The sequence below is a fragment of the Alexandromys fortis genome, unplaced genomic scaffold (assembly GCF_014885135.2).
Source record: "Alexandromys fortis isolate MF-2015 unplaced genomic scaffold, M_Fortis_MF-2015_v1.1 scaffold_31, whole genome shotgun sequence".
Lineage (NCBI taxonomy): Eukaryota > Metazoa > Chordata > Mammalia > Rodentia > Cricetidae > Alexandromys > Alexandromys fortis.
The window spans coordinates 12,557,272-12,576,350 of NW_026067974.1; the positions used below are offsets into that span (position 1 = coordinate 12,557,272).

General features: G+C 53.2%; 2 protein-coding genes across 3 annotated transcripts; both read right to left on the reverse strand.

Moving 5' to 3' along the window:
• Positions 1-358: 358 nt before the first annotated feature.
• Dhx58 (DExH-box helicase 58) lies at positions 359-9,939 on the reverse strand. The gene is made up of 13 exons (XM_050156830.1): positions 9,784-9,939; positions 9,472-9,640; positions 9,040-9,241; positions 8,550-8,740; positions 7,703-7,819; positions 7,075-7,201; positions 6,755-6,946; positions 4,806-5,059; positions 4,022-4,171; positions 3,766-3,927; positions 2,584-2,774; positions 908-1,004; positions 359-707 (listed from the first exon to the last, which is right to left on the reverse strand). Exons 2-13 carry the CDS (start codon positions 9,637-9,639, stop codon positions 522-524), a joined length of 2,037 nt encoding a protein of 678 aa, XP_050012787.1. The 5' UTR covers position 9,640; positions 9,784-9,939; the 3' UTR covers positions 359-521.
• Positions 9,940-10,351: 412 nt separating this feature from the next.
• Positions 10,352-18,101, reverse strand: Kat2a (lysine acetyltransferase 2A). Of its 2 annotated transcripts, none has more exons than XM_050156821.1 (18): positions 17,697-18,101; positions 17,433-17,556; positions 16,969-17,114; positions 16,779-16,868; positions 16,353-16,534; positions 16,076-16,267; positions 15,100-15,206; positions 14,795-14,905; positions 14,568-14,704; positions 14,275-14,483; positions 14,015-14,141; positions 12,494-12,604; positions 11,975-12,118; positions 11,653-11,767; positions 11,530-11,566; positions 11,377-11,440; positions 11,189-11,273; positions 10,352-11,035 (listed from the first exon to the last, which is right to left on the reverse strand). In XM_050156821.1, the coding sequence occupies exons 1-18, from the start codon at positions 18,033-18,035 to the stop codon at positions 10,842-10,844; spliced, it is 2,514 nt and encodes an 837-aa protein (XP_050012778.1). In that variant the 5' UTR covers positions 18,036-18,101; the 3' UTR covers positions 10,352-10,841. The 2 variants fall into 2 exon arrangements, with proteins under 2 accessions (XP_050012778.1, XP_050012777.1); XM_050156820.1 differs by having other exon boundaries at positions 14,568-14,707.
• Positions 18,102-19,079: the final 978 nt, after the last annotated feature.

Genomic DNA, 19,079 nt, shown 5'->3' on the forward strand with positions numbered 1-19,079 from the left:
CACGCCTTTAATCCCAGCACTCAGGAGGCAGAGGCAGGCGGATCTCTGTGAGTTCGAGACCAGCCTGGTCTACAAGAGCTAGTTCCAGGACAGGCTCCAAAACCACAGAGAAACCCTGTCTCGAAAAAAAAAAAAAAAAAAAAAAAAAAAAAAAGAAGAGAGAGGGAGAAAAAGAAAAAAAAAGAATATCTGTGGGGGGCTGGAGAGATTGGAGAGATGACTCAGAGGTTAAGAGCACTGGCTGCTTGAGGTCCTGAGTTCAATTCCCAGCAACTACGTGGTGGCTCACAACCATCTGTAATGAGATCTGCTGCCCTCTTCTGGCCTGTAAGTATACATGCAAGCAGAACACTGTATATGCAATAAATAAAGATTTATTAAAAAAAAAAAACAAAGATTATCTGTGGCAAAATAAAGGTTCCCCCCTACCCTTGACCAGTGTACTACCCAGGGGGAGGGGAATGGCTTGCTGGGCTATCCTGCCCCCTGCAGTCTGGGCTAGGTACTACAGCCACAAGTGGTCAGTCCAGGGAGAGATCAGACAGGTTCTGGGCGCAGTACTGTAGAATGTCAAAATCAGGTATTGAGAAGGGCACCCGGGACCACTTCTTGGCCTGGATCCTCCCGTGAGGGGTCTCCAGGAGTATGCCTCGGATTTTGAGCACCGGCAAGGTCACTGATTTGTAGATCATCTGCAAGCCCCAGACCTAGTGGTGGGACAAAAGTCAACATCTGGGTTTCTACCACCTGATGCCATCATGCAGTGGGCTCCCGAAGACGGGACTAGAGCAGAGACTGTGGGTCACCCATGGCAGGACTCGTTGCCACTCTGTGTGAGGGTCTCTTTCCCAGATCAAGGGCGTCTGGGGCTGAGGGCTCTTGGCCTGAGTGATAGCCCCTCACTTACCTCCCCACAGTTACTGCAGCTAATGGTCCCTCCAGGCCTCCAGTCCTTGAAGACTTTGTTAATGACCACAGGCTTCTGGGAGACGGTATAGTAGACCCTAGAGGGGATGAGGTAAACAGCGCCCTCTGGAGTTCCTGTACCCCAGACTTCAGGCCCTGTGGCTGGCTGAGCCCCTGCCAGGGCAGCAGGGTTTTCTGCCTGTCAAGATACAGAACTTCCCAGAACCAGGAAGTCGAGACCTCAGAGGGTCTGCCTGCCCCGTTTGCACCCCGTTCCCACACCCAAGCTTGGGAACTTTTTGACTCCCACGTGAGGGTTTCAAGTTTCCTTATGAATCTCCTCCTTCCTTATTTCCAACCCCAAGCTACCTCCCTTCACCTGACAGAGTGCTCTAGAAACATCCATTCTCCCTGACATTCCCTGGTTCAGTGTGCACCTGAGCCTCCTCGTTGCCTCCTGGATGACGGTTTAACTTCCAGGCCCAACCTTCAAGATGCTCCGTGACCTGGTTGGTCTTCCTGCATCCCATCACTCCCATCTCCCTCTCAGGATGACTAGGCTCCCTCACCTCTGCCTAGACTCATCTTCCCATGTTCAAACCCCACCAACCTCCTTCTCCTACCTGGGTGAAATGCTCCCTCAAATGGAACCCATGCGAAGAACCTTGGTGCTGCGACCTGACACACAGGCGGCGTCAGTAAACAGGTACTTAATGACTGTTGTAAGCGGAAGTAAGGTAGGAGGTAGAATGGGGCAGGGGTGGCCTAGCGAGCGGGGGAGTTCTGTAACTTAGTATGTGAATGACGGATCAGGAAGGTGTGTGTGTGTGTGCCACCAAGCTCCTGCGGAGGTCTGAAGGCAACTTCTGGGAGTCTCTCCCTCTACCGTGTGATCTGGGAATCAGGCTCAGGCCTCCAACTTGCTGTGTAACTGAGGGTAGCCTTGCTCTGCTGATCCTACTGCCTCTATTTCCAGAGCGCCGGATTACAGGTGTGCACCATCACCCAGGTGCCGGGGATAGAACCCACAGGGCTTTGCGTATTTTAGGAGAGCCTTCTCCAAACAGAGTTACACCCTCCCCCCCCCCTTTTTTTATTTATCTTTTGAAACAGTTTCTCTCTATGTAGCCCTGGCTATCCTGAAACTAACTCACTATGAAGTCCAGGGCCCTTCTAGGACCCTCCTCTTTTTGAGTCCAGCCTGTCCTGGAACTGTCTGTGTAGCCAAGGATAACACCTTGAACTCCCAGGTACTGAACTACAGGCATGTATAACCACCAAACCACTACCACCATACCCAGCTACCCAGCTAGCTTCTGGTTTGTTTTGTTTTTAAGCGATGGAGGCCTTTCTATTGCCTTGGCTCTGAACTCCTAGGCTCAAATCATTATCCAAGCCACCTCACCTGACAGTTGGACCTGTCTTGAATGTCCTGAAAGTGTGTAGGACCAAGAGGTTAGTTTGTAGCTAAATTCTTTGTATCCTAAATTCCAGTTCTCTTTCAATCTCACAATGACCACGGAAGCTTAAGACAGACACTGCCCCTCTGCTTCCTCGCTTGTGAGATGGGACTATGGATAAAACCTGCTTGCTGCTAAAACGCTCTTTAGCCTCCTCCACCTCCCTCCACCTTGCAAAAGTCCTTCCTCATCCTGCCAGCCCTCCCACAGCTCTCACGAGAAGCTGGGGTTCACATTGACGTGGTGGGTGCCCTCCACCTTCCGCAGGTCACTTCCGTAGCCCACGGCCACCATGCAGTTGATGCAGAGGAGCTGCACGTGCTCCGCTGGGAACTGCCTCTGCTGACTCTCCCGCTGGGCTGCGCGCACTGCTCGCTTAGCCAGAGCTGCCCGTTGCAGGTCCTGGATCTGGGCAGGGAGGGGGGCAGTGGGGAGAAGACATGACATGGACAGCAAGGGACCCAACCTCAGGAAAGCTCCTAGGGCATTTGTACCTAGACCCAGAAGGGACTTTTTTTGTTTGTTTTGTTTTTGAGACAAGGTCCTTTACTGAACCTGGAGCCAGGAGCTCCCTGACCCAGCTGGCCAGGAAGCCCAGAGATACCTGCCTCACTTGCCTCAGTCTTCCCAGAGCTGAGATCACAGGAACCCTTTGATGTCCTCAGGTTTTTACTTGTCTAGGAATCTAAACTCAGTGCCTTGTTCCAATCTTATCATCTGCCTGTGTTTTTGTTTCCCTTCTGTCTGTTTCTAGAAGCTCTCTCAGAAACACAAAGTATCTGTCCCCACCCCTACCCCCACCTTTTTTTTCTGTTATTTTGAGACAAGGTTTCTATGTAGCCCTGGCTGTCCTGGAACTCATACTGTAGATCAGGCTGGCCTCAAAAGCACAGAGATCCACCTGCCTTCTGCCTCCCAGGTGCTCAGGTTAAAGGCCTGCACCACCACTGTCCACCACCCCAATCCTCCCTCCCCGCCCCCCCTTTTCTTTTTCTTTTTTTTTTTTTTGGTTTTTCGAGACAGGGTTTTTCTGTGGCTTTGGAGCCTGTCCTGAAACTAGCTCTTGTAGACCAGGCTGGTCTCGAACTCACAGAGATCCACCTGCCTCTGCCTCCCAAGTGCTGGGATTAAAGGCGTGCGCCACCACCGCCCGGCTCCCGCCCCCCTTTTTTAAAGACAGATTCTCATGTATCTCAGGTTGGCCTCAAACTTGCTGTGGTAACCAAACATAAGGGCAAACCTAGGACGAGGCCTGTTTCTAAGGTTATGTGGAGGACAGGCACCACCCTCTCCGGTAACATGACCCTGGCCCTCATCTTTCTCTGCATGGTATAAAAGTTCCTTGGATAAGCTGGGAGTGGACCCCAGGAGTGTGTGGGTGCAGTCAGAGTCTGCTGACCTTGGCCTTGAACTCTTGGGGGTCCATCTTCTGCACTGCAGCCACGGCCTGCTCCATCAGCACCTCCAGAGCCTCATTGGTCAGCTCCCGCTGCAGCTCCCGACTGCCCTCTGTTGCCACAAAGGAGTACACGCTCTGCCCAGCTCGAGCTCGGCCCCTGGCCTGGGAAGAATGGCAAAGGTCAGTCAGGAGTAGGCTGGGGTCCCTGGCGGCTCCTTCCAGGACTGTGGCAGTGGAGAGGAGGGCCCTAGAGTACCTGGACCATGGAGATCTCATTGGTCTGGAGCCCATAGCGTACCACCACATTGCACTGGGCAATATCCAGCCCCTCCTCTGCCACACTTGTGGCAACTAGAAGGTTCAGGGTACCATCCCTGAACTCCTGGATCACCTCTTGCTGGCCTTTCTGTGGAAGGATTGGTGGAGAGAAGGTTTATACAAACCACTCAGAGTCCCCAAGACCCTGTCCATCTTCCCTGGTGACCCCAATCCCTAGGGCCACACATTCTTTCTCTTTCTCCTGCCCTGTCTCCTCCCCGCCCCCCGCCCCCCCCCCCTTTAAAAGATAGATTCTCCAGAATCACAGGCTGGCCTTGAACTTTTGGTGTAGCCAAGAATGGCCTTGATCTTCTACTCCTAAGGCTTCTACTGTCTCTCTTCTGGTCGCTGGGAGCAAACTGCATTACCACACCTGGCTTATGGCTTTGGGCTTGTTAGGCAAGCATCCTACCACCAGTGACTCCTAAAAGTCCCCGTTTACCCAGCTAACCTCAGTTCTCCCACAAGGTGTCTCAAGGGCCTGACCCTCGGTCTTGAGAAACCACAGAACTCAGTCTCTTCCTCGCCCCCAGGGTTCCTACTCCATTCCCTGGGGCCCTTAGGCCAGGCTAGAGGTGGGGGTTGGGGAGGACAGGGTGATTTCTGTCATCTCAGCTCTAGGAAGATTCAATCCCTCCTTCCCCCAGCCTTTCTGCTATCACTCCGTGCTGATGACCCCCCCCCCCCTTCCCTATGAAAAGCCACCAACCAAAACCAAACACCTGGGTCATGTGTGTGCTCTGGCTGGTATTCCCTGCTCCAATCAGCATCTGGGCCTTGATGTTCACTTTCTGTAGGCCAGGCTGCTGCCAAAGCCAGAGCAGGAGGGAGTAAGCACTCTGGCGGGTTCGGGTGAAGATGATGCCCCGAGGGTGGTTGGGGCTCCCAAATTGCTTCAGCAGGATCCCTTCCAGCATCTCCAACTTCGGATTCTCAGGCCCACAAGTTGCTAACTGGGCCAGCTCGTTCTTATGGCCTGGGAACACCAAAACAGGGGCAGAGGCAAGGGGCTTAGGCCTGGATGTAGATAGGGCTCTCACAGGGACAGAAGGATAGGAGGACACCTACTCCTGTCTATCCCCTGAGCTATTCCAAGAACACACTTGAGGACATAGTTTCCTCTCATTATCAAGGCCAGCCTTATACAAGACAGTGAGTACAGAATCCATTGTTCATGTACCCCAGACTGCCACTCATTCTCACTCTCGCCTAGAACCTTTTACATTTGTTTTGTTTTGCTTTTTTGAGACAGGGTTTCTCTGTGTAACCCTGGCTGTCCTAGAACTTGATCTGTAGACCAGGCTGGCCTCGAACTCACAGAGATCTGCCTGCCTCTGCTGGGATTTAAGGCGTGACTCACTGCCAGCTGGCTACAGGTAGAGCCTTGGAAACTGTAGTTTTAGTTCTTTTAGACAGGTTCCCCTGTAACTCAGGCTGGCTTCAAACTCACTGCGTAGCCAAGGACGACTTCTGTTCCTGCTTTCACTTCCTAAATCCTGGGGTTACAGTCATGGGTTCTTCACTTGAAACCAAACTGGGCCTTTGTGCATGCAAGGTAACTGCTCTAACCATTAGACTGCACCCCAGCCCCACCCTGAAGCTTTTCTCTTTCTTTTTTCTTCAACCCCCACAGGGTTTCTCTGTGAGCCCTGGCTGTCCTGAAACTTGCTTTGTAAACCAGGCTGGCCTTGAACTCAGAGCTCTGGCTGTCTCGGCCTTCTGAGTGCTGGGATTAAAGGTGCGGGTCACCACTGTTTGGTCTTTGAGCTTTTCAAACTTATCCTTGATACCAGAATAGCTTCAAGCCAGATTTTTCTGTAGAGAGTGTGAGTGTGTGTGTGTGTGTGTGTGTGTGTGTGTACACGCATGCGCATACCCACCAGAGATCCCTGTCAGGTGTTTTCTATCACTCTCAACCCTTATTTTTAAATTTTCGTTTTTTATTATCATGTATGTACATGGCATGTGTTCATGGGTATGTGTACCATGACACATGTGTATTAGTTATTATGTATACGATATTCTGTCAGGCCAGAAGAGGGTACCAGACGCTTGCATGGGAAGCCCTTTACCCGTGGAACCACCCTAAGTGGTTTTTAAAATATCTTGGTTGAGGGCTGGAGAGATGGCTCAGCGGTTAAGAGCACTGCCTGCTCTTCCAAAGGTCCTGAGTTCAATTCCCAGCAACCACATGGTGGCTCACAACCATCTGTAATGAGGTCTGGTGCCCTCTTCTGGCCTGCAGGCACACACACCGACAGAATATTGTGTACATAATAAATAAATAAATAAATAAATCTTGGTTGAGGGCTGGTAAGATGACTCAGGAAAAAAAAAAAAAAAACACTTGACATTTGAGTTCAATCCCCAGGACCCACACTAGGAGGAGAGAACAAACTTCGGCAAGTTGTCCTCTGTCCTCCACGAGAGTGCTGCTGTGGCCCACGTGCCCACACGAATGTACGCCTTCCTCACCCCACTTAGCAAATTAGTGTACTAAGTTAAAATATCTGTTTATAACCTGAATTAGTTTTTCTGCTGCAAACTGTCACACTTGAGGCAACAAGTCTGTCATACCAGCAGCCTTGGGTTTTGGTTGGGAAAATAAAGAGTCCCAGCCTCCCTAACTGACCTGGATCGCTCTAGCAGTTCTCACCCCATTATGGCTCACCATCGAACAGCTCCAGCAGCCAGCGCTCCGCACGCAGCATCTGGGTTTTCGTGGCGCGCTCCCTGTGGTAGAAATCTTGCAACAAGTCAAGAGCATCCCGTGCGCGGACGGTGTCATGGGTCAACAGCGCGTCATTGTAGCGCCGCAAGTGGAGCGCATACACCCGCCGTTGCTGGAGTCCTGCCTCAGCGGCTGCAAGCAAAGGACGCAGGGTCAATGTTCCTAGGTTCTTCTGCTCCTAAATGGTCCACCTAGACCACCTAGACCACGAGTGTAGAAGCTCCACCCTCAAAGGCAGAACCTCCCGAACTGCTCCTCACCAGCCTTGCTCAGCTCCACTACTTGCTGCTCGTAAGTCTGTGTTCCAAACTGCTGGCTCAGTTCAGGCATCGCTAGTTGCTGGTGAATTTGTTTCATAAGCTCTTTTAGCAAGTCTCCAAAAGGGTCCTGAGAAGGGAGGAATGACGGGATGAGGGGATTCCCATAATATGGCAGAGTTGGGTACCATGGAGGTACAATTTATCTTGGGAGTGAGAACATCAAAGGGCTGGCCTGCTGGGCGTGAAGTAGCATCGCGGCTGGAGTGCTTCTGTTGTCTCAATTATGCCTTTGCCCTGTAGCCTGGACACAGTGATGTCGAACCCTGGTTCAGCCCTGCCATTACAGACATCAGCCAGTGCCACTATTGAAGAGGAGAACCGATCCAGCCTCGACACCAAGTGCCCCAGCTTCACGTCTTGGCAGTACCATGAGCCAATCTCAACAGTAGGCTATGGACGCGGACTACATGTGCCTCAAAGCACAGAACACAGAAAGGAGAGGTGGCGGCACAGAGGTACAGGCAAACGGCCTGAAATGACAAGACCTGCAGGAGGTGGAGTCAGAGCCCAAGCCGAGCTTCCCTAACTCTGCACCGGACCCCAGCCTGCCCAGGGATTCCTCACGCACCTCTCTGCGCCTTTGGCAGAGGTTGTACTGCTTGCAGGGCTTCGGGTTGTGCTCCAGCAGCTGGGGGCGGCAATTCTCTGGTGACATGATGCGCCATGTATCCAGGTTGGCACAGAGCTGGAGGTGATAGGCATCATTGGAAAGAGGGGTCAGGCAGAATTTTGAGGAGGCGGAGTCCTGGCTTAAGAACAGGAAGAGCCTAAAGCAGGGGCATTGGGAGTTGGGGTTTATTTCTTCCATGTTTGAAGATGTGTCCTGAGTTACTAATATCCTAGGTACTGGTGTGAGAGAGGAACTTAGATGGACACGACCATGAAGAAACCATTGAGAAATAGCTAAGAATACATAATGGAAACACATTAGGTAGTAAGAATGAACTCTGAAAATTCTAAAGCTGCTGCTATAACAAAGCAGTGGGGACGGCCAGGGGGAGACTGTGACAACGACAGAGCTGCTCGCTGGGCACTCCAGGCAAAAGGAATAGTAAGTTCAAGAACTCCCACAAGGGGCTGGAGAGATGGCTCAGAGGTTAAGAGCATTGCCCGCTCTTCCAAAGGTCCTGAGTTCAATTCCCAGCAACCACATGGTGGCTCACAACCATCTATAATGGGGTCTGGTGCCCTCTTCTGGCCATCAGGCATACACACAGACAGAATATTGTATACATAATAAATAAATATTTAAAAAAAAAAAAAGAACTCCCACAAGCACAATGGGCTCGAGACCCTGGAAGAGATCGGTGTAGCCACAGAAGGAAGGGTAGGGTTATAGGGCTGGGGAGAGGCCAGGCAGGCAAGGAGGTCCCCTAGTGGATCTGTGGTAGGCCGGCAGCAGGGGCTCCACTGACCTGTAGGATGTGGTCAATGGCCCCTTGGAGCTTGGTGGCCCCGCCGGTGCCTGGGGAGGCCGTGAGCCCCAGCACCTGGGGAAGGCACTTTGCTTTCTGCAGCTTGTGTTCCAAGTAGCGGCTCAGAATGAGGTTGTAGACCGTGTTCTTGTGGGTGTGGTGGCACTCGTCCACCACAATCAGTGAGAACTCTGGGGGCGCATGAGGGACAGCTGTAAGCCACACCTGGCACCTCTTCCAGCAGTTTTTGCTTTGTGAGGTCCCCACTCTTTTCCCCCTCTCCCTTCCTAACTTCGGGCTGCGCCCCAGACAAGGAGCAGGCGGGGATGGCTTCTCTTCAATTTATAGATTAGTAAAGCAGGCTCAGCTGGGGAAGGGGCTTATTTGCCCGGGAGCAGGTTTTATAAACAGGATTCGGCCTTGGCAATGAGGCCCACTCTCGTTCCTACAATGACCGGATCCACAGGTGTTCACAGGGCCCTGCCCTCACCTGTGAGCTCTACGTGTTCCTCGTCTTCTGGGCTGACCAGCGCCAGCTGCAGGAGCTCTGCTGTGCAGATCAGCAGGTCATGGCTCCGGGCCATTAGGCCAAAGCCAGCTCGTGGTCCCATGTCCCCACTCAGGGTAGCCATGGTCCAGCGTTTATCCAACATGTTCCTGAATTCCTCAGCGTGCTGGCTCACCAGGTGTACCTGGGAGTAAAGAATGCGGGGGGGGGGGGGGCGNGGAGCCTGGTTTGTGGTGGGGGTGGGAAATGGCAGTTACTGGAGGTTGGGGTGGGGGAAGCTGGGAGTAAGGTGACCCATCAGGACATTGCTGGGTCCTGAACCAAGGTGAGAAGACCCAGCAGCGCTGTACTAGAAGAGACCAAGAACGGTCAGGACGAGCGGAGACCCTGCTGTGGGAAGGGCAGACCACTCACCCTGTTGACCAGCACCACCACCTTGCCTCCGTCTACTGTCTCTAGATGCCGCCTGGCCACAAAAGCAGCTGCCCGGGTCTTGCCAGCGCCCGTGGGCAACCAGATTATGATATTCCTGCCTTCCAGAGCAGGCGAGATCACTTCCCACTGGTAGGGCCGCAGCTCCATTCTGAAATGGCAGAGGTTATCAGAACCCCTGCCTTCTAGCCCCTCCCCCCCCGTCCCAGACAGCACAATCAGCCGCAGAATTTGTCCTGTGCCTGGAACTCCAAGCTTCTCAGGGAGGTGGGGTGGCACACCATGGAGACCCACCTGGAACCTGCTGCAGCCAGAACTGGGATGACCGTGTTGGGGAGAGAGCAAACCAGCCTGGCCTCTGCTTAGCCTTCTGGAGTTCTGGAAAGCCCGGGGCGGGCAGCTCAGTGATTAGAAATGAAACTGAAACAAGGGGAGGAGCCAGAGGAGCCGGAGCCCAACCCATCCCTTCCCAGCCACAAATAAAAATAGGATGGGGTGGGGTTTAGTTACTGAGAGGAGTGTACTTTCACTGCCCTGGTCCTCAAACCCTTTTCCCCAGCTGGGTTAAGGGAAAGGCATGGAGGTTCAGACCTTGGTTGACTGGACCAGGACCACCCCAGAGTCGGGATGGGCAAGTTCTTACTCCCCCTTTGTACATGAGACAGGCTGGAAGCCATTGGGAGAAGAGGAGAGGGGTGGCAGCCAGGCAGGTACATAACTCCTAGGAATTACAAGGGTCAGCAGCCCCAGTCCAGCCTGAAGTTAGGCTTCCAGGTTGCCAGGAGGAAGGACTGGAGGAGCAAAGGTCAGTCTACTAAATCTGAAGCTACACCCCACCCCACCAAAAGCAATCACACAGGGGAAAAAAAAAAAAGCTTTATTGTTCCCTCCAAGGGATTAATGCCAAGGAATGAATGGTCCTGGTGCCCCAGCCCTGGGGGACAGATGGACAAGACAGTGTAGGATGAGCCACAGCCCCTCATGGCTCCTCTAGCCTGGGCTGTTCCATCCCAAGGCGGATCGATGAATAGCCCTGACCCTGGAAACGGGCACCTGAATCAGGCTCAGAACTGCCAGCCTGCATAGCTCTGAAGGACCAGGGCTGAGCAGTCCATTCCCTGGCCACCAGACATTCCACAAGGGGCTGGTCCCAGACCAGACATCTCCCCAAGGTCAGATGCAATGAAGGCAGGAACAGAGCTGCAGGCTTGGGAGTGCCTGCTGGCTGAAGAGTCTGCAAGATCTGGGGTCCATGGCTGGAGCTTCTCCTGTTGAGGCAGGGAGAGGGGGGCCAGGAACGCCCAAATGGATCTGACGAGACTGAGGTGGACACTGCAGAGCCCAGCTGGGGACTACTTGTCAATGAGCCCCCCCTCCTTGAGCTTGAAGTAGAAGAACTTCTCCAGGGCACTGGCGCAGCGACAATATTCACTGTCTGGAGGATTGTACTCCCGGCAGTTGGCGATGACCCGCTGCAGGTCAGCTACAAAGAGCTTCCGGGTCACATAGTAGCGACTGCGCAACCGTTCTGTCATGGTCTTCAGGTCTGGGTCACAGAAAAGGGATATGCCTTTAAGAGGTGAAGGGATATAGCTGGGGTTACCCACCACGGTGGGTCCTGGAGGGGTACCTGACTCAACACGGGCAGGCACAGATATGGGGGCACACGCTGGGAAAATGAAGGCAGGAGGGTCCTTACCAATGGGGAAGCGGATAACCTCATAGTAGTCTGGGGCCTCTGACTTCTTCACAGGTTCCATGAAGGGCCAGGCACTGGGGTGTGACTGGAGAGAAGAGCTGAGCTGGGGACAGGCTCACAGTGCCAACTTGCCCAACCCAAGACTGCCACCCACTTCAATGACCCCTGAAGAGAGCCTGGCCTCCCACCTTGATCTGAGCCAGCAGGTTTTTGAGGGTCGTGTATAGCTGGTCAGGGTCCTTCAGCTCCTTGCTGGAATAGAATATGCCAAGTCTGAGGTGTGAGTCCTTCTGTCCCTCCTCCCTCGCCCTCATTCCCATGTTCATTCCCTAAACACTTACCCCTTCTCCTTTCCCATTGGCTTCCAGCCTGTCTCTCCTGCAAAGGGGGAGAGAACAGCCCTAAGAATGCCTGCCCACACCCAAGAATGCCCTCCTGCCCTTTCAGCCAAGGCCCCTGCTCACGAATGCCAGGGACACTCTCCACAGGAATCTGCCTCACTCCCTCCTTGAAGCAGCTGAGTCCAGGGTAGACCTTTCGGATCTGGGCCTGTTTGCGCTCAATCAACTTCTTGATGATCTGAGAAAGCAAAGGTCTGAGGGGCCAACTCGGGTCCAATCACCCCCAAGGCCATGGTGACATTTACTTTTGACTTTTCCTAAGAAGCAGGACGAGAACCAAGATCTGGCCGGTCTCCTCCACTTAAACACACGCACGGTACATGCCTCTGCACGTTTATACCCGACCAATGCACACGCACAAAATCCCTATGAATACGGTACTCACCTCTTTTTGTTTCTTGATGATGTGAGACAGCTCTGTGTAGGGGATCCGGGGATTCAGCTCACACTCCATCAGCGTCGCTCCTTCATAGTCCTTGATGTAGCCCAGGTATCGGCTCTTGGGCACCTTGATGTCCTTGGAGAAGCCCTGGGTGAGCGGATAGTTAAGACCCAATCCATCAGCAAGGACTCTGACTTTCGCAGTCACTTCTTCAGGAGCACTTGAGAGACACATGGCAAGCTTCCTCCTGCATCCCTAAACACGCCTGTGGCAGTGAGAGCTCAACCTGCCTCCAGAAAGGCTCCAGCCCGGCTGCTGCACCTCCTCCAATCCCCTGAAGCAGCACCTTCCGATTCCTGGCCCTGTTCTTCACTGGGTGGCGAGAGGCAGAGAGGAAACAGGAAGGGAGGCCCTTCCTCACTGGTGACAGGTGCAACAGGGGACAAGAAGGGACTCTGCTACTGGAAGCTGTGCACCCAAACCTGGGCCCCAAGCAGCAGGTATGGTGAGACCACAGCGCACCTGCTTTTTGAAGTAGCCGATGGCATATTCGTCAGCATAGGTGAGAAAGTAAAGGATGCTGTGTTTGATGTGGTACTCCTTTAGGTGGTTCATCAGATGCGTGCCATAGCCCTGTGTGGGGAGACCAGGGTTTATGGAGGAAAAGCGAAGGTTTCTAGATAATGTGGCTCTGGGCCACATTCAGCACACTTGATTCTTCACAGGCCCATCCTTCAGTCTGTACATGAATAGTTATTAAAAGCCCCATTTCATAAGAAAAAAAAAAGCTAAAAAACCAAACCAAACCAAAAACCCTTGAAACATAGTTCACAAAGAACAGTCTGAGGTCAGTTTACAAGAGACGAAGCAGGGCTGGGTTCCAATCCAACACAGCCTGTTGGCCCCAGTGCTGGGGCTTCAAAACCGAGGGGAAGAACAGAAAGGGTCACAGAGGACTGTTCATGAGCATCTGAACCCTGAACTCACTCATGTCAAGACCACACAGACAGGTATATAAAACAGGAGAGCGAGAAGCCTGAAATAGCTTATTGTGAAAAAGACCGAAGCTGGGACTATTAGCTCTCAGTAACTCTAATAGTTATCAACTCTCCCAAGGTATGCTTGTAAATTTCCCTGGGAAGAAGCCAGTTCACTTAAAAAGTTTTTGTCCCAGGGTGTAGTTCACTTAGTAGAATGCTTGCTTGCTCGGTATGCACAAAGACCTGGGTTCAACTTCCCAAACTGGATAAAACCTAGCATGGTGGTGTGCCCTTGTGATCCAGCGCCCTGGGGGCAGGGACCAGAGAGTCAGAAGTTTAGGGTCCCCTGGATTACACAGTGTGCTTAAGGCCAGACTGGGCTATATGAGACCCTCTCTGAAACAACAAGTCCCCAAAGGTTCACTTAAAAATCTTGCTTGTGAGCCGGGTGGTGGTGGTGCACACCTTTAATCCCAGCACTCAGGAGGCAGAAGCAGGTGGATCTCTGTGATCTGAGAGTTCAAGGCCAACCTGGTCTACAGAGCAAGTTCTGAGTTCCAGGACAGTCAGGACTACACAGGGAAACCTGTGTATATCTATCTATCTATCTTGGTGGGGTCAGAACTCAGTCGTAGAGTTCTTGCTTGGTGCTCACAAATTCCTATGTTTCATCCCAACACCAGAAAAGGAAAAAAAAAAAAAAAGGCTGATTTGGGTATCTTTTTTGTTTGTTTGTTTTTGGAGACAGGGATTCTCTGTGTAATAGTCTTGGCTGTCCTGGAACTCACTCTGTGGCCAGTCTGGCCTGAAACTCACAGAGCTCCTCCTGTCTCTCCCTCTCTAGTGGTGGGTTTAAAGGCATGGGCCACCATAGCCAGCCCATGCTTTGGTACTTTTTTTTTTTAAACAGGTGTTTCCTGAACGTTCAGTTATCAAGGCAGAGCTGCCACCTTGTGGAAATGTCTGGTCACTACAAGAAGCTCTGGGGCACAGACATTCTGCCATTCTGGCTGACTTGGTCCAAATTCAGAAGCAGGTAGTGGGGTAGGGTCACTGTGCTCACCTTGACCTGTTCATTTGAGGTGACAGCACAGAAGACAATTTCCGTGAAGCCCTGAGTGGGGAACATGCGGAAACAGATCCCACCGATGACCCGCCCGTCCTTGATCAAGGCCAGAGTCTTATGCTTCCTAAGAGGGAAGGGGGGTGTTATGGGGTTTACCTGTCCTTTCCACACTCCCCAGGTCCCTCAACCCTGAAAGGCTGAGCCTTGGGAGAGGGAGGGTGTCCAGTGTGGAAGGATGGGGAATTCCAAGGACTCACGGGTCAAAGACGAGGCGGGCAATATATTCCTTGGGCATTCGTGGGAGTTGGTGGGAGAAGACATTCTGCAGCCCCACGAGCCAGAGCAGCACTCGCCGGTTGGCCTTGGGCGTCAGAGAGTTGCCGATGACGTGGAATTCAATAATGCCACGACGCTCCTCCAGGCGAGCCGTCTCATCTCGGGCTGCGTTGGCTGAAAGAAGGCTCGTCTAGGCGGAAGAGCGGTAGTAAGCAAGGGCCTCAGGTGGGTGAGGGTCCCTTCCCTGACAGATCAGCAGGCCCGGGCTGCCTACCTCAGGTCCCAGCATGGCAGCAGGGTCAGTGATGGTCAGCATGACCTCATTGACCAGCTCCATGGGGATGTCACCCATCACACGGAGCCGCTTAGCATCCTCCAGGGTGAGGTTCTCAGGAAGCTTCCTCTTCTCCCCTACTGAGGAAGTTGACAAGGTCACCCAGGGATAGCAGGAAATGTGGAGGGAAGGGTAAATGGGGGTGAGAGGTCGGGTCAAGGACCCACCTGGCATGGGCTCAGCTCCTGTGGAATCCAGGCTCAGGGAGCTGTTGCTGCCTCCACCCATGGAGGGACTGAAGATGGGGGTGGTGGGAACAACCGCTGCACTGACTGTAGCTGCATGAGAAAAAAAATTAAGGACGGGAGTGGAGGGTGTGGTGAGGTCTTCAGAAGGATCCAGGCCCCGTCAGCCCTTTCTGAGCCCCAAGGTATCTTCCCACTGCTACCACACCCTACCACTCTGTCATCCCAGGGTCAGCAGGCCAGCCAGGGTGACCGAGGAGACCCTGCAGGGCTATGGGGCAACGTACCTGGTCGGGGCACCAGCTGGGTCCCCTCTGAGGGTGGCATGGTGAAGCCAGACTCCCAGATGGGAGAATTTGCCCCGTAGATCTCTTCCTCGAGCATAGATAGAAACCTGTGGGGATGGAACAACTGTCCCACAATTCCAGACTTCAACCAGGAGTAGCCTGGGTCAGACCCCAGAGGGATGAGAGGCCCGCCAGCCAGCCAGCCCCTGTTCTCAGTGGGTGGGAGCCAGTGAGAGGAGACAACAGCTTCTGCTGTCTGGGAAGGCCTATTATGTAGAGTGAGTCTCAGCTCCCTGCCTGCTGAGGACCACTAAGAGAAAATAAAAGGACAGGACACAACCAGGATAGAGGTGAGGGACCCATTCATGGCATGATGGATGGCACAGGAGAAGGGGTCTGAGCTGATGCCACCCTATGCTGTGTGGCCAGGCAGGGTACCCAGTCACCTGAATTCCCTTACTCCACCTCTGTATCAAAATGGTTTGAGAATCACCCAATCTTGCCACCTCTCGCTCTCACACGCCTGTTTCCAGCAAAGGTTTTTGAATAGGGAGCTCTGACCCAGATTCAAATGGGAGAAAAGAGAGGCACAATAGAGGCAAAAGGATATAGAAAGGACTAGAACAGAGACGGGAAAAGATTTCAGCACAAACGTAAACTCTGACTTCTTGGAGCCCTGTGGAGGGAGGGGTTCTGAGGCTGCATCCAGGTGCCCATAGGAAACTATTAGTAATAATCTAACAGGGGGTTGGGAGGGGGTAGAGTTAGCTCGGGCCATGTACCTGCCATCCCCAGACTAGCACATACTAGCAAGTAGCTTCTGGGCCATGGGCAAATCTGCCAGGTAGACACCCAGATCCCAGAAGGCCCATGGAGGGAGAGGAGGGACCAATCCAGGAAGCCTTCCTGGAAAAAAGGGACAACAGCGAGGACATGAATTTGGGGTAAAATCCCAACAGGCCAGACCGAGCCTTACTTGGGGAAGTGAGTGAGGATAAGGGTTCTCTTCTCAGGCACCAGCTTGTCCTTCTCCACGCGGAATTTTTCTAGTAGCTGCCGGCGGGTGACAGTGAAAATGGATCGCAGAAGGCTTCGGCCAAAGACATGGGTGGTCTCGTATCGGGGGAGGCTATCGCAGCTTTGGGGTACGTGGCAGTAACAGAGCCATCTGGGGGAGGTGGAGTGGGAGATGAGGGTGGAGACCACCCATGGATCATACAAGCCTCCCCCTGTGAGGCCCTGCCTGGGCTCACCTGGTATAATTAACCTTGTAGGTAGCCACATCCTCAGACTGGGACCGCTGCCGGAACTGAGCAGGGGTCTCCAGCTTCCAGTAGTTAAGGCAGAGCAGGAACATCTTGGAGAGCTCAAACATTGTCTGCCGCTCTCGGGGGGCCAGGTGGCTAAATTTGTACTGCACAAAGTTCAGGACACCCTGAGAAGCGGGGAGGGGGACAAAAGCAGACGGTGGCATGAACAGCCAGCAGAGGCATCTCAAATACAAGTCAAGGCTTTCCCCTCACTCTTGGAAACCCTGACCTTTCCAACTTCCACGCCCACCCTGAGAGGTCAGCAAACACGGTGTCTCTTCTTTGAGCCTCTCTCCTGTTCTCAGCTTGAGGAAGAACAGACTCTACCCCTATGCTGCCCCTTAGGTCTGCTTTTCCAACCCGTCCTACCTGCTCAATGTTAGGCTTCTCAAATGGGGGGCTGCCTAGGGATCCTTCCACTACTGGTCGAGTCATCTGGAGGATGCATTTCCGTAAGAGCTGTAAGGAAGAGGAGTGGGGAGACAGAGGGGTAGCCAAGCTCAGAGTCAGATTCCCATCTCACACCAAAGCCTCGGCCCATTTCTCTTTGCAAGCTCACCTTGAAAAGGTAGAAATAGACCTGTTTGGTGTCTGTGTCCTCTTCCTTGTGAACAGACATGAACAGATTCTCTACATCTACTACCATTCCCAGGAGCCGGTTAATCTCATCCTCCGATACATTCTCCAGGTGAGATACATGGTCGGCTGCAAGATGGTTACATTAGGGTTGAGAGGAACAGAAGAAGGGCTTAATTCTTGCATCTCCTCCTGAGACACACCTTTGATCCTCCAATCCTTGAAGGACAGGGAGACCCAATGTTCTCAGTTCTCACACCAGCCCTTGGGAGTTCCCTGCTTCTTCTGGGAGACAGACTTCCCTTTTCTTTCCGTGGGACATACACATACATTCCCGGCGCACTCTTTCCTTAGGAAGTCTTAGGCTTTACGGTACTTATGCACCCTGTCCAAATAGGACCTAGCACCTGCCCTCGGCCCCAGCGCTAAAGACACTGCCTGCCTTACCCAAGGGGTGCTCACAGCTGCGGCACAGCTCGCTCAGGTTGGCAGCTGGCTGCTGAAGGTCCATTCGAGGTGCGGTGGGGGGTTTGGGGTTTTTCCAGCCATTACACTTGCAGGTTTCATTGGCCTGGAGGCGGAAGGATCAGTCAGCTGATGTTGTACCCCAAGCGCCGGAACGGCTCTGAAACTATAGCTTGGCCCCCATTCCCACCCAAGCCCATGGATGCCCCCAAGCCCCGCCCCTTTCACCCTAGGCCCCGCCCCCACCTTGCAGGCTGAGAAGACCCCTAGTTTCTCAAGCTTCTTGGCACGCGGCAGCCCCCGGACTTGCGCCTTCCTCTGGCTAGCGCGCTGCTGCTGACTCAGGCCAGGTCGAGCCGGATCCCCCCCACTGCCCGGCCCCCCACTTCCTACCCCGGCCCCCCCAGTCCCAGTGCTCCCGGCTGGGGCTGCAGCTGGGGCGGGGGCTGGTGCCGGAGTAGGAGCCGGAGTAGGGGTTGAAGCCGGGCTGGGCGCAGGAGTCGGAGTTGGGGCAGGGGCCGGGGACTGAAGGGGCCGGGGCTGCGCGGCCGGGGCCGGGTTTGGGGCCTGGGAAGGTTCCGCCATGGCCTCCCCCGCAGCGGAGCGGCGCCGCGCTCCCAGCCCTAGGGCCGCATGGGCAACCGGCGCACAGTGCGCAGGCGTCGCTGCCCCGGCGCACCATGGGAGTCGTAGTCGTCTCTTGCCGCTCTCCACGCCTTGGCCTTCCGGACTTCGGTCCTGTTTCTTGGTTACAGACAACCAAATGTTGCTCGATTGAGCACCCTAGGTTGACCGCTAATTTTTTCTAATTTTTTTTTTTTTAAAGTTATCCGGGATAGTTATAATTGCTGTTCTCTTGGGAACAAGAGGAACCCCGGAACACTGGCAGTCTGAAGGATTTGTGGGCTCCGCCCTTCTGAAATCCATAGGTGGAAGAACAGGCCTGGGCCAGGGTTGGCTCCCACACTGCCAAAGCCTACCCCAGTGACTCAGAATTGTAGCTCCAATAGCGATGAAATGTAGAATTCTACATTTTGTGCTGTGTGGTGTTGACACAGATGAACTATCTTTGACATTCGGCTTTTTCTGTACTTAGGTTGGTGTTAAAGAGAAACATTTTATTTTCAAAAGAACAGAGGCGTAGTTGTGAGTCATGCTGCTGAGGTAAAGAATGAAACAATCCCAGCCTAGGGGATTGTTTGTGTGTGTGTGTGTGTGTGTGTGTGTGTGTGTGAGAGAGAGAGAGAGAGAGAGAGAGAGAGAGAGAGAAACTGACGGACTGAAATACTGAGATTGTAAACGGGCGAATTAAAAAAACCAGAGAAGGCCGAGCGGTGGTGGCTCATGCCTTTGCCTTTAATCCCAGCACTCTGGAGGCAGAGGCAAGCGGATCTCTGTGAGTTCGAGGCCAGCCTGGTCTACAAAGGGAGTTCCAGGACAGGCTCCAAAGCTACAGAGAAACCTTGTCTCAAAACAACAACAACAAAAAAAAAACAACAAAAAACAAAAACAGACAGTCAGTCAGTGCCGCCAGTCAAGCTGCAGATATGGTGGGCATGGAATGGTCCCCATTTTTGTTCTATGAACAGGCAAATATGGCTCACCCAGCTTTAAAGCTGAACAAATTTC